The sequence below is a fragment of the Electrophorus electricus genome, chromosome 3 (assembly GCF_041902795.1).
Source record: "Electrophorus electricus isolate QZ-2024a chromosome 3, ASM4190279v1, whole genome shotgun sequence".
Taxonomy (NCBI): domain Eukaryota; kingdom Metazoa; phylum Chordata; class Actinopteri; order Gymnotiformes; family Gymnotidae; genus Electrophorus; species Electrophorus electricus.
The window spans coordinates 39,479,277-39,491,705 of record NC_137499.1 but is presented as its reverse complement, the minus strand read 5'-3'; the positions used below and the strand labels follow the sequence as shown (position 1 = coordinate 39,491,705).

At 49.2% G+C, this 12,429-nt stretch overlaps 1 protein-coding gene across 1 annotated transcript; it reads right to left on the bottom strand.

Moving 5' to 3' along the window:
- Positions 1–320: 320 nt before the first annotated feature.
- Positions 321–2,073, bottom strand: LOC145653828 (heat shock 70 kDa protein-like). The gene has a single exon (XM_081708178.1). The coding sequence runs from the start codon at positions 2,023–2,025 to the stop codon at positions 463–465; it is 1,563 nt and encodes a 520-aa protein (XP_081564304.1). The 5' UTR covers positions 2,026–2,073; the 3' UTR covers positions 321–462.
- Positions 2,074–12,429: the final 10,356 nt, after the last annotated feature.

The window sequence follows — 12,429 nt, the reverse complement described above, 5'->3', positions numbered from 1 at the left end:
CATTTCAGTTTAATTACATTTATTTAATTAGATTTCAGGAGCTCAAAAAGCTAAAAATGTTTTTTATGTTTCCTTAGTTTTTCTTCTTAATATATTTATTTTCATAAGAAAGATTACATTATGGACTGTCAAGACCACAAATTTAAGCCATTTTGTCCAGATCATTTTATTAACAATAAATATCAAAATATATTTAGATGAATATTTACAACACCGTAATATTTACCTTTTTGTAAAATGTTTCACTGGAAAAACATTGTAATGACAAATCTCACATATTGATAGTGTTACAAGGTTCTAAACGTTATTAATGCACTAGCAATGACAAAAGATGCTATTGTCCACATCAGCTAATTCTCCACATGCTGTGAAGCACAACTGAACAATACAGGCAACAACATTTTCTTCAGGAGAAACTAATTCAAAAAGAGCACTCTGAGTCCATACAAGAAGTTCACGTCCCTAATCGACCTCTTCAATAGTGGGCCCCTGGGTGCCGGCCCCTGAGCGGGCACGGGCCTGAGCTCCACAGCTTCCAGCTGGCATCCCTCCATGGTACAGTTTGGCGATGATGGGGTTGCACACCTTCTCCAGCTCCTTCAACTGATGTACGTACTCCTCCTTTTCAGCCAGCTGGTTGTTCTCCAGCCACATGATGGCTTGGTTGCACCTCTCAATGACTTTCTTCTTGTCATCCTCACTGATGTTGTTCTTCAAGTTCTCATCTTCCACACTGTTCTTCATGTTAAAGGCATAGGACTCCAGAGTGTTCTTAGCAGCAATCTTCTCTCTCTGCAGGTCATCCTCTGCCTTATATTTGTCTGCAACCTGCACCATCCTCTCAATCTCCTCCTTGCTCAGCCTGCCCTTATCGTTGGTGATGGTGATCTTGTTCACTTTGCCAGTGCTTTTGTCCACTGCCGACACATTCAAAATGCCATTGGCGTCAATGTCAAAGGTCACCTCAATCTGAGGGACTCCTCGAGGTGCAGGTGGGAGGCCCGTCAGCTCAAACTTCCCCAGCAGGTTGTTGTCTTTTGTCATGGCTCTTTCACCTTCGTAAACCTGGATCAGAACACCGGGCTGGTTGTCTGCATATGTGCTGAAGATCTGGGTCTGCTTGGTGGGGATGGTGGTGTTGCCATTGATGAGAGCGGTCATGACTCCACCTGCGGTCTCCATGCCCAGAGACAGCGGGGCCACATTCAGCAGCAACAGGTCCTGGACATTTCCAGATGTGTCGCCCATTAAGATGGCAGCCTGAACTGCGGCACCGGAAGCCACTGCCTCATCTGGATTGATGCTTTTGTTCAACTCTTTGCCGTTGAAGAAAGGCTGCAAAAGTTTCTGGATTTTGGGGATTCTCGTAGCACCTCCAACCAAGACAATGTCATGGATCTGGGATTTGTCCATTTTGGCATCTCTAAGGGCTTTCTCCACAGGATTCAGTGTTCCCCTGAACAGGTCAGAGCACAGCTCCTCAAAACGTGCTCTGGTAACAGAAGTGTAGAAGTCAATGCCCTCATACAGGGAGTCGATCTCGATGCTTGCCTGAGAGCTGGAGGACAGGGTTCTCTTGGCCCTCTCACAGGCTGTGCGCAATCTCCTCAGTGCACGCTTGTTCTGGCTGATGTCCTTCTTGCACTTCCTCTTAAACTCCTCCACAAAATGGTTGACCAGGCAGTTGTCAAAGTCCTCCCCACCCAGGTGTGTGTCTCCTGCTGTTGCTTTCACCTCAAAGATGCCATCTTCAATAGTCAGGATGGACACATCGAACGTACCCCCTCCTAAGTCAAAGATCAGCACATTGCGCTCTCCCTGCTTGCCTTTGTCCAGGCCGTAGGCGATCGCTGCAGCTGTGGGCTCATTGATTATCCTTAGGACGTTCAGCCCAGCAATCGCACCAGCAAATTTGGTTGCTTGCCTCTGAGAGTCATTGAAGTAGGCAGGTACAGTAATAACAGCGTTGGTTACCTTCTGACCCAGGTAGGCCTCTGCAGTTTCCTTCATTTTCACCAGGACCATGGAGGAGATCTCTTCAGGGTAAAAGGACTTCTTCTCTCCTTTGTACTCAACTTGCCCTGTTAAAGCCGTTGGTTTACTCCTCCTCGCTCGTGCGTTAGTTACCTGTCCGTGAACGCTGTGTCTTCCACGAGCTGCCGCTCGCGCTTTATATTCAAGCAGGTAACGCCCCCGTTCACCTCGCGACAGTTCTAGAGGTTTCTCCATTGCGCGAGCTCACCAACCGCGAGTCAGCCAGCGACGCCGCCAGTCCAACTGTAGACTACTGATGTCTCTGAGACCGAATTAGTCCGTAGAAATGAAACAAAGATCCAGGATGGTCTGAAAGGGGACAATACCAACAAATAACCAAACAAGTTGGAAAATGGGAAAGCGGAACCACATAGGCTATGTAAATGACTATAAATAAATGTTTTACTTTATCATAAAATTACTTCAGTCATTCCGGGCCAACGTAACGTTTCCTATTTCCCCACATTTAAGGACTGCTGTATATGTTATATTGTTCAATAAATCTGTATACAAAAGGTATTCATTAAACGTGTTTTTAATTAGATTAGTTTCAGTAGGACATTCGAGTAAAAGCAACAGAAAAAACGTGGTCCGTCCAGAACTTTCCCCCGCTGTGGTCTTGCGTCAGTGGTGGGCGTGGCCGCATCAGCTTGCTTTATTCTAATTGGTCTGATTCGCACGAGCGTTGGAGAAACAACGAGAAATGTCAGGAAGTGAAGGGAGAGCGGTGTGGCCGGGAAGTTCATAAAATCAGAGGATTAATAAAACTGCGAGAGGGAACATGTGGATGCAGTGATCGAATACTCTGGGTCATTAGAGAGGGAAACACATTCACATGGCAAGCAGGAGACAAAACCAAAACAAAGACACGTGGCCATGGCAACGCGAAGGGTTGGTCTTCAGCCCGCCCTTCGCCATGGCCCGCCACTCCCTACGCTGAAGATGGAAATCACTGGACTGTATAAATTCTTATTGATAAATATTTATTATTCAGTACAGACACTACCTGAGATTTTCAGATCATTCCAAGGGGTTCCTACTTTTGCTAGGCCACATGCGCTTGAATACCTGACATACGGAACTGTTATGAGTTGCTCATAACAGAAAGAGGAAGAATGAAAAGCAATTTTGCTTTTTGATTTTAAAGAAGCGAAACTATCCCTTAGCTTATTTTGACTCAGTAATATGCCATAATTACATATGTGAATTCGTCAAAGACGAATTATTTGGGTTTCTATGTGCTTATATAGTTGATATGCTCTGTACTTGTGAGGTAGACGGTGGGCAGTTTATCTCGTATGCTGATCCCGCTCTCGTTTTGGAACGGGAACAAGGCCCCTGAACGTCACTAACTTTGTGGACCTGGTGAGGAAAACAAATACTAATTGTGACTTTTTTCATTCCCAATTTTTGGGGAAAAAAGACCTAAAACACTGGCATACACCTACATGATCTTACCTGACCTCACTAACGAAACCTTTTCTCCTAAGGGGATTTGGCACGAAATGACCCAAAGTTACCTGCCTCAGATGTTGAAGGCTGCTCATTGTCCTCCTCGGGACTGCTTAGATATACATCTTCCGTCTCATGGAGCATGCCAGCATCTTACATATCTATGGCGTTAACCTTTACTGAATTCCTCAAAGAAATCAGAATTTCACATTAAGTAGCTTAGCTATTTCTTACCTATAACTAGGTTAGCTAGTTAGCAGTAGCTAGATATCAACACCGTCAGACGTGTCAGTTATCGGTTTTACAGCATTTGTCATGAACATATCAGAGAGTGTTGATGCTGATCCTGATACCGTTAGTGAGGGTAAGTAGCTAACATTAGCTATGTTTGGTAAGTTGATGTTTAGCCAAACAGTAGCAAGCTAGCTAACTGAACTGTCTGGTACGTGTCATGAGATTGATGATGTGTCCTTAGGTAGCAGATCTTGACACCGGTTGAGGAATCAAAGCCGATTTTGTTTAGTGTGTTCCACTAGTCAGATAACTAGCTAGCTAACTAAATGGATGAGGAAAGCAGTAATTTGTGTGAGGGAGTGTTGTTGGTTATGTGAACATTACTGATTATATTTGAGTAAACTCAACCCTTTACCTCTCTCTCTCTCTCTCTGTGTGTGTGTGTGTGTGTGTGTGTGTGGGCTACTGGGACTGTGTAATAACTTTGCCTACGTGGTTATGCTGAGTGCTGCCCAAGACATTTTAAAACAACAGGAATCTCAGAACACAACAGTGCGTGCAAATTATAGGTCTGTATATGCTTGTCTGCCTGTATTACAGTGTGCCTAGTTGCCTGCAGAAAAATGATCTTGTCACACAATTACAATAAATAATTTAATTTGCCAGAATAAAATTAATAAATGGCATCTAAAATTTCTCATACTGAATGCCTACCTCAGTGTGGCTATCTGTACAGGAAATGCACTGAAGCACTTTTGTAAGCTGTTCTGGAAAAGAGCCATCTGATAAATGCCATAAATGCTGATGAAGTTGCCTGGTAGCAGAGGGTACATGCTGAGTTGGCTGAGTGTGTTGCCCTGTGTATTTTGTAGACTCCAGCACCAGGTCTGCAGCAAACAAAGAGTGGAAACAGCAGCAACTCGAGTCGCTATGACTGCAACCCTGTGTCAACTGCAGTAAGTCTCTCGCATGCACAGAAACGAATGATGCATCCTGTATGTGTCCCATACCCTGATAGTTTTATCAACACACTGTCATTACATGTGCTAGTTATTTTCTTTTTTTGAACTGTGCCATGATGCAAGTTAATTGGCTTATTGTAAAGATGTGTTGGTATGCTTACAGACCTATTATTGTGTCTGTTCTGTCATATGCTATAATTCTTCTCTCTGTCTTCAGGCGGTCCTTCTGGCTGACATCATACCCACTCTACTAATCAAGCTAACAGCACTGTGTTTCTTACAAAAATGGTTTATGGGTACTGGCTACAAATATGTAGTATGAAAGGTCACAGTTTGAATTAGGAACACAAGTCTGACTGCCTAACATCAGTACCAGGGTGTAGATTTTCAGGGCCAAAAATGGGCCAAAAAAGATTTAACTGACTCTGAAAAGTCAAAAATTGCAAAAAGTGTTTCAGAGGGATGTAGCACTCTTAAAATTGCTAAGCTGTTGGGGCGTGATCACAGAACCCTCAAAGGTTTTGTTGCAAATAGTCAACAGGGTCGCAAGAAACGTGTTGAGAAAAAAAGACGGAAATTAACTGCCAAAGATTTGAGAAGAATCAAAAGTGCAGCGACCAGGAACCAATTATCCTCCAGTGCTGTCATATTCCAGAACTGCAACCTATCTGGAGTGCCCAGAAGTACAAGGTGTTCAGTACTCAGAGATATGGCCAAAGTAAGGAAGGCTGAAACCTGACCACCACTGAACAAGACATATAAGGTGAAATGTTCTTGTCATCACTGACAACCAGTTCTTGTCATCACTGACACATTTAAGAAGGCTAAATTAAAAGTCGTGGTGTTGTTCCAAATGCATAACTGCTTCCATACAGCAGAAACCACACATGCACATGCACCCCTGTAACTAGTCATTAGTAAATCATGACTCTTGTAGCACTGAAGAAGCATAAAGGCGGTCAATTAATTAAAAAAACAAACAAACAAACAAAAAAAAACATATATTTAATATGACGTGAGCTTCACATATACTGCTGCTGAGTATATGTGAAGAGAGGCAGGATTGGCGGGTGGGGATTGCCGGGTGGGGCTTGTCATAAATGATTTTGAGCTGTTTCATTCTAAATAGTTTAGAAGAGTGCAGATCTGCAAACTCCATCAGTTTGGGCATCTGAAAATTACATGGACCATAAATATTTTTTATATTGTAAATCTGTGTAGTTTTATCCATCTTGCAACTTTTATTTCACTGTTTATATTGTACTCAATTTGATCAGGTTTTATGTTCTATGATTTTATTATCCACTGCATTACCATTATGTTTGTACTGTTTTTTATCTTGTGTGTACTATTTTGTTCTGAAGTTTTGAAAAGCCCTATACAACTAAAGTTTACTTATTATTATTATTATTAGTAGTAGTAGTAGTACTAGTAGTAGTAGTAGTACAATCAAACGGTTTAGTTTAATGGTTTAGTTGGCTTTATTGAAGCTTCATGTTTTAATTCAGGCCACATGATCATAGTGATCTGAGTGTAGTCCTCTTCCTCCTCTTCATCTGTGATGGGCACAGTGATGCCAATCTGTCCATCCTCATCTAATATGGATGAAAGTAGAGGATGGTTGCACAGTGTCCATTTTCATTTAGTCAAAGAAATAACCTGATAAGCTTGCCTGCATGGCATTAATGTTACTCTAATGCAGCATATTTACCTGGGGAACAGGACATCCTGCGTGACTGAGCTCAGCGATGGCAGGCTTGGGAGTTCCGCATGCAGGCAGGCAAGGAGGGAGAGAGGCTGGGGAGACAGGCAGGCAGGCAAGGAGGAAGGCTGGGGAGGCAGACAGACAGGCATGCAGGGAAAGAGGGAGGGAGGTAGGAATGGAGGGAAGAAGGCTGCAGAGGCAGGCAGGCATGCAAGCGGGGAGGGAGGGAGGGAGGGAAGCTGGGGAGGCAGGTAGGCAGGAACTGAGGGAGGCCGAGGAGGCACAGAGGGAGGCTAAAGAGGCATACAGGCAAGCAAGCAGGGGGGGGGAGTGAGGGAGGCAGGGGAGGAAGGGAGGCCATCAGGGAGAGAGGGAGGGAAGCTGGGGAGGGAGGAAGGCTGGGAGGCAAGCATGTAGGGAGGGAGTGAGAGAGGCTGGGGTGGGAGTGCGGCAGGCAGGGAGGCCAGCAGGGAGAGAGGGAGGGAGACTGGGAAGCTGGCAGGGATAGAGGGAGGAAGGCTAGGGAGGCAGGGGAGGAAGGGAGGCCAGCAGGCAGGCAAGAAGGCAAGCAGGTAGGGAGGGAGTGAGAGAGGCTGGGGTGGGAGTGCGGCAGGCAGGCAGACAGGGTGGGAGGGAAGGCTGGGGTGGTAGGAAGAGAAGGATGCTGGGGATACATGCAGCCAGACAAGCAACATGTGACCCGTACTCCAGGGGAAGGCTGGGAATACATGCGGCTGGACAATTAGAATGGAGACCCAGACTCCGGGTGGAGGCCGGGTATAACCAGAGCTGGACGATTTGAATAGAGACCCAGACTCCAGGGAGAGACTGGGGATACATGCAGCTGGACAAGCAGCATGGAGTCCCAGACTCTGGGTGGAGGCTGGGGATACATACGGCCAGAAGGTTTGAATGGAGACCCAGACTCCAAGGAGACCCTGGGGATGCATGCGGCTGGATGAGCAGCATGGAGACCCATATTCCAGATGGAGGCTGGGGATACATACAGCCAGAGGATTTGAATTGAGACCCAGACTCCTGGTGGAGGCTGGGGACACCCGGAGCTGGAAGATTTGAATAGAGACCCAGACTCCAGGGAGACAGTGTCAATACATGCGACTGGACAAGCAGCATGGAGACACCGACTCCGCATGGAGCCTGGGGATACATATGGCCAGAGTATTTGAATAGACACACAGACTCTGGGGAGACTCTGTGGATACATGTGGCTGGACGAGCAGCATGGAGACCCAGACTCCGCGCGGAGGTTCATGATACATGCTGTTCATTTGGCCAAATCTAACCCCAGTCTTCCTCCCTTGCTCTTTCCCTACCCTCCCTCCCTCACTGCCTGCCTTTCTCCTTCACTCCCCAGCTCCCCTCCCTCCTTGCCTATCTGTCTGCATTCCTGCCTCCCCATACTTCCTCCCTCCCTCCCTTCCTGTCTCCTGCCTCCTTCCCTCCCTTTCTTTCTCTCTGCCTGCCTCCCTCCCTGCCTGCCTGACACAGTGAAGCATTCACCCTTGCCACGCTCACTCTCCATCGTTACGCAGAAAACATGACGAAGCTTTCAGCTGGGGGCTGACGATGAGTCTTGAAGCTGGCTGGAGCAACAGTCTGTCCATCCTTGTCTAAAATGGATGAAAGTAGAGGATGTTTGCACAATGTTTATTTTCATTTAGTCAGAGAAATAACTTGATAAGCCTGCCTACATTGTGTTAATGTTACTCTAATGCAGCATATTTACCTGGGGAACGGGACGTCCTGCGTGACTGAGCTCAGCGATGGCAGGCTTGGGAGGTCCGCATGCAGGCAGGCAAGGAGGGAGAGAGGCTGGGGAGGCAGGTAGGGATAGAGGGAGTGGGGCTGGGGAGGCAGACAGATAGGCAGGCAGGGAAAGAGGGAGGAAAGTTGGAATGGAGGGAGGAAGGCTGCAGAGGCAGGCAGGCATGCAAGCAGGCAGGTAGGCTGGAACTGAGGGAGGCCGAGGAGGCAGAGAGGGAGGCTAAAGAGGCATACAGGCAAGCAAGCAGGGGAGGAGTGAGGGAGGCAGGGGAGGAAGGGAGGCCATCAGAGAGAGAAGGAGGGAGGCTGGGGAGGCAAACAGGTAGGGAGGGAGGGAGAGAGGCTGGGGTGGGAGTGCGGCAAGCAGGGAGGACAGTAGGGAGAGAGGGAGGGAGGCTGAGGAGGGAGCAAGGGAGGCTGGGAAGCTGGCAGGGAAAGAGGGAGGAAGGCTGGGGAGGAAAGCAGGCAAGTAGGCAGGAACTGAGGGAGGCCGAGGAGGCAGAGAGGGAGGCTGGAGAGGCATACAGGCAAGCAAGCAGGGAGGGAGTGAGGGAGGCAGGGGAGGAAGGGAGGCCATCAGGGAGAGAAGGAGGGAGGCTGGGGAGGCAAGCAGGTAGGGAGGGAGTTAGAGAGGCTGGGGTGGGAGTGCGGCAAGCAGGGAGGCCAGTAGGGAGAGACGGAGGGAGGCTGAGGAGGGAGGGAGGGAGGCTGGGAAGCTGGCGTGGAAAGAGGGAGGAAGGCTGGGGAGGCAAGCAGGCAGGTAGGCAGGAACTGAGGGAGGCCGAGGAGGCAGAGAGGGAGGCTGGAGAGACATACAGGCAAGCAAGCAGGGAGGGAGTGAGGGAGGCAGGGGAGGAAGGGAGGCCAGCAGGCAGGCAAGAAGGCAAGCAGCTAGGGAGGGAGTGAGAGAGGCTGGGGTGGGAGTGCGGCAGGCAGGCAGACAGGGTGGGAGGGAAGGCTGGGGTGGTAGGAAGAGAAGGATGCTGGGGATACATGCAGCCAGACAAGCAACATGTGACCCGTACTCCAGGGGAAGGCTGGGAATACATGCGGCTGGACAATTAGAATGGAGACCCAGACTCCGGGTGGAGGCCGGGTATAACCAGAGCTGGACGATTTGAATAGAGACCCAGACTCCAGGGAGAGACTGGGGATACATGCAGCTGGACAAGCAGCATGGAGTCCCAGACTCTGGGTGGAGGCTGGGGATACATACGGCCAGAATGTTTGAATGGAGACCCAGACTCCAAGGAGACCCTGGGGATGCATGCGGCTGGATGAGCAGCATGGAGACCCAGATTCCAGATGGAGGCTGGGGATACATACAGCCAGAGGATGTGAATTGAGACCCAGACTCCTGGTGGAGGCTGGGGACACCCGGAGCTGGAAGATTTGAATAGAGACCCAGACTCCAGGGAGACAGTGTCAATACATGCAACTGGACAAGCAGCATGGAGACTCAGACTCCGGATGGAGCCTGGGGATACATACGGCCAGAGTATTTGAATAGACACCCAGACTCTGGGGAGCCTATGTGGATACATGCGGCCAGACGAGCAGCATGGAGACCCAGACTCCTCGCGGAGGTTCATGATACATGCTGTTCATCTGGCCACATCTAACCCCAGTCTACCTCCCTTCCTCTTTCCCCACCCTCCCTCCCTCACTGCCTGCCTGCCTTTCTCCTTCACTCCCCAGCTCCCCTCCCTCCTTGCCTATCTGTCTGCATGCCTGCCTCCCCATCCTTCCTCCCTCCCTCCCTCCGTTCCTCCCTGCCTGCCTGACACAGCGAAGCATTCACCCTTGCCACGCTCACTCTCCATCGTTCTGCAGAAAACATGAGACGGAGCTTTCAGCTGGGGGCTGACGATGAGTCTTGAAGCTGGCTGGAGCAACAGTCTGTCCATCCTTGTCTAATATGGATGAAAGTAGAGGATGTTTGCACGGTGTTCATTTTCGTTTAGTCAGAGAAATAAGTTGATAAGCCTGCCTACATTGTGTTAATGTTACTCTAATGCAGCATATTTACCTGGGGAACGGGACGTCCTGCTTGACTGAGCTCAGCGATGGCAGGGTTTGGAGGTCCTTAACCAGGCAGGCAAGGAGGGAGAGAGGCTGGGGAGACAGGCAGGCAGGGAAGGAGGAAGGCGGGTGAGGCAGGCAGGCATGCATGCATGCATGGAGGGAGGGAGGGAGGCTGGGGAGGCAAGCAGGCAGGCAGGCAGGAAGTAAGTAAGGAAGGCCGAGGAGGCAGGGCAAGAGGGAGGGACGCAAGCAAGCAGGGATGGAGTGAGGGAGGCTAGGGACGAAGAGAGGCCAGCAGCGAGAGAGGGAGGGAGGCTGGGGACGCAAGCAGGCAGGCAAGAAGGCAAGCAGGTAGGGAGGGAGTGAGAGAGGCTGGGGCGGGAGTGAGGCAGGCAGGCAGACAGGGTGGGAGGGAAGGCTGGGGTGGTAGGAAGAGAGGGAGGCTGGGGATACATGCAGCCAGAGAAGCAACATGTGACCTATACTCCAGCGGATGGCTGGGAATACATGCGGCCAGACAATTGGAATGGAAACCCAGACTCCAGGGAGAGGCTGTGGATACATACAGCCAGAGGATTGGAATGGAGACCCAGACTCCAGGGAGACCCTGGTGATGCATGCGGCTGGATGAGCAGCATGGAGACGCAGACTCCAGATGGAGGCTGGGGATACATATGGCCAGAGGATATGAATGGAGACCCAGACTCCTGGTGGAGGCTGGGGACATGCGGAGCTGGAGGATTTCAATAGAGACCCAGACTCCAGGGAGACAGTGTCGATACATGCGGCTGGACAAGCAGCATGGAGACCCAGACTCCGGATGGAGGCTGGGGATACATACAGCCAGAGGATTTGAATGGAGACCCAGACTCCTGGTGGAGGCTGGGGACACCTGGAGCTGGAAGATTTGAATAGAGACCCAGACTCCAGGGAGACAGTGTCAATACATGTGACTGGACAAGTAGCATGGAGACCCAGACTCCGCGCGGAGGTTCATGATACATGCTGTTCATTTGGCCACATCTAACCCCAGTCTACCTCCCTTCCTCTTTCCCCACCCTCCCTCCCTCACTGCCTGCCTGCCTTTCTCCTTCACTCCCCAGCTCCCCTCCCTCCTTGCCTATCTGTCTGAATACCTGCCTCCCCATCCTTCCTCCCTCCATCCCTCCCTTCTTTCCTGTCTGCCTGCCTCCTTAGACTCCCTCCCTCATTTTCTGCCTGCCTCCCTCCCTGTCTGCCTGCCTGGCACATTGATGTGTTCGCCCTTGCCGCACGCTCACTCCCCGTTGTTGTGCAGCAAACATGAGACGGAGCTTTCAGCTTGGGGCTGACGATAAGTTTTGAAGCTGGCTGGAGCAACAGTCTGTCCATCTTCGTCTAATATGGATGAAAGTAAAGGATGTTTGACCCACTGTCAGAAAAGCATTGCTAAAAACAAGTGTTTATCTCGGCGTCGTATAATTGTGATGGATTGGACAATTTGGAACTGGTTCCCGATTCCCGTCACTTTGCTTCATGATTGAAAACGTTGATTGTGTGTTGAAAACAGATGGGGTTTTTTATATAAGTGGCTGTGAATAGATTTGCTTTTGCTATTAAAGTGTGTTCTTCCTAACATCATACCTTCTCAGATTCACTATTAATTTGAGTTGTCTCTTGTTTATAGTCTCAGACTGCTACTTATGTATCTTACACAAAATTGAATGTTTCCCATTGCAAAGCCAAGACTATTCTGACATATTAAAGGAAGCGTTATTAAAATGACTTCATTCTGGTTACCATGGTATTAAGACTGGAACGCTTTGAGAATACCAACTCCGGACAGATAAACAGAAAACCTATAGTAGAGATGATGCATAAAATGACTGCTTGATGAAAATAGATATTTACTCTCATGTGCAGGAGAAGCTGCCGCATCTCTCGCCTCCTTCAGTGTCTGCTGCTCCTCCCTCGTCTTCCTCGGCCACTTTCCCGGCGTCCCCTCATCCGCTGCCTTGTGGTGTCCCAGGTGGAAAAGGAATACTCACACTGCGATGTGGGGGGTTGGTGCCGATGTCTACTCTATACGTAAAAGGATGGATTCTGTTTCAACGAAAATCCGTGTCAGTTTAAAACCAGGGTAACATGGTAAACCACAAAGTTAGTTTTCAGCTCATGAGGCACAGCTTTGGAAATACCCGAGACAAATGCCAATAATTACCAATATCTGAGCTGCGTGATTTTATCCCCAAC

Excerpts from the sequence above, each read along its gene's own strand:
- LOC145653828 (XM_081708178.1), bottom strand. The coding sequence starts at position 2,025 with ATGGTCCTGGTGAAAATGAAGGAAACTGCAGAGGCCTACCTGGGTCAG.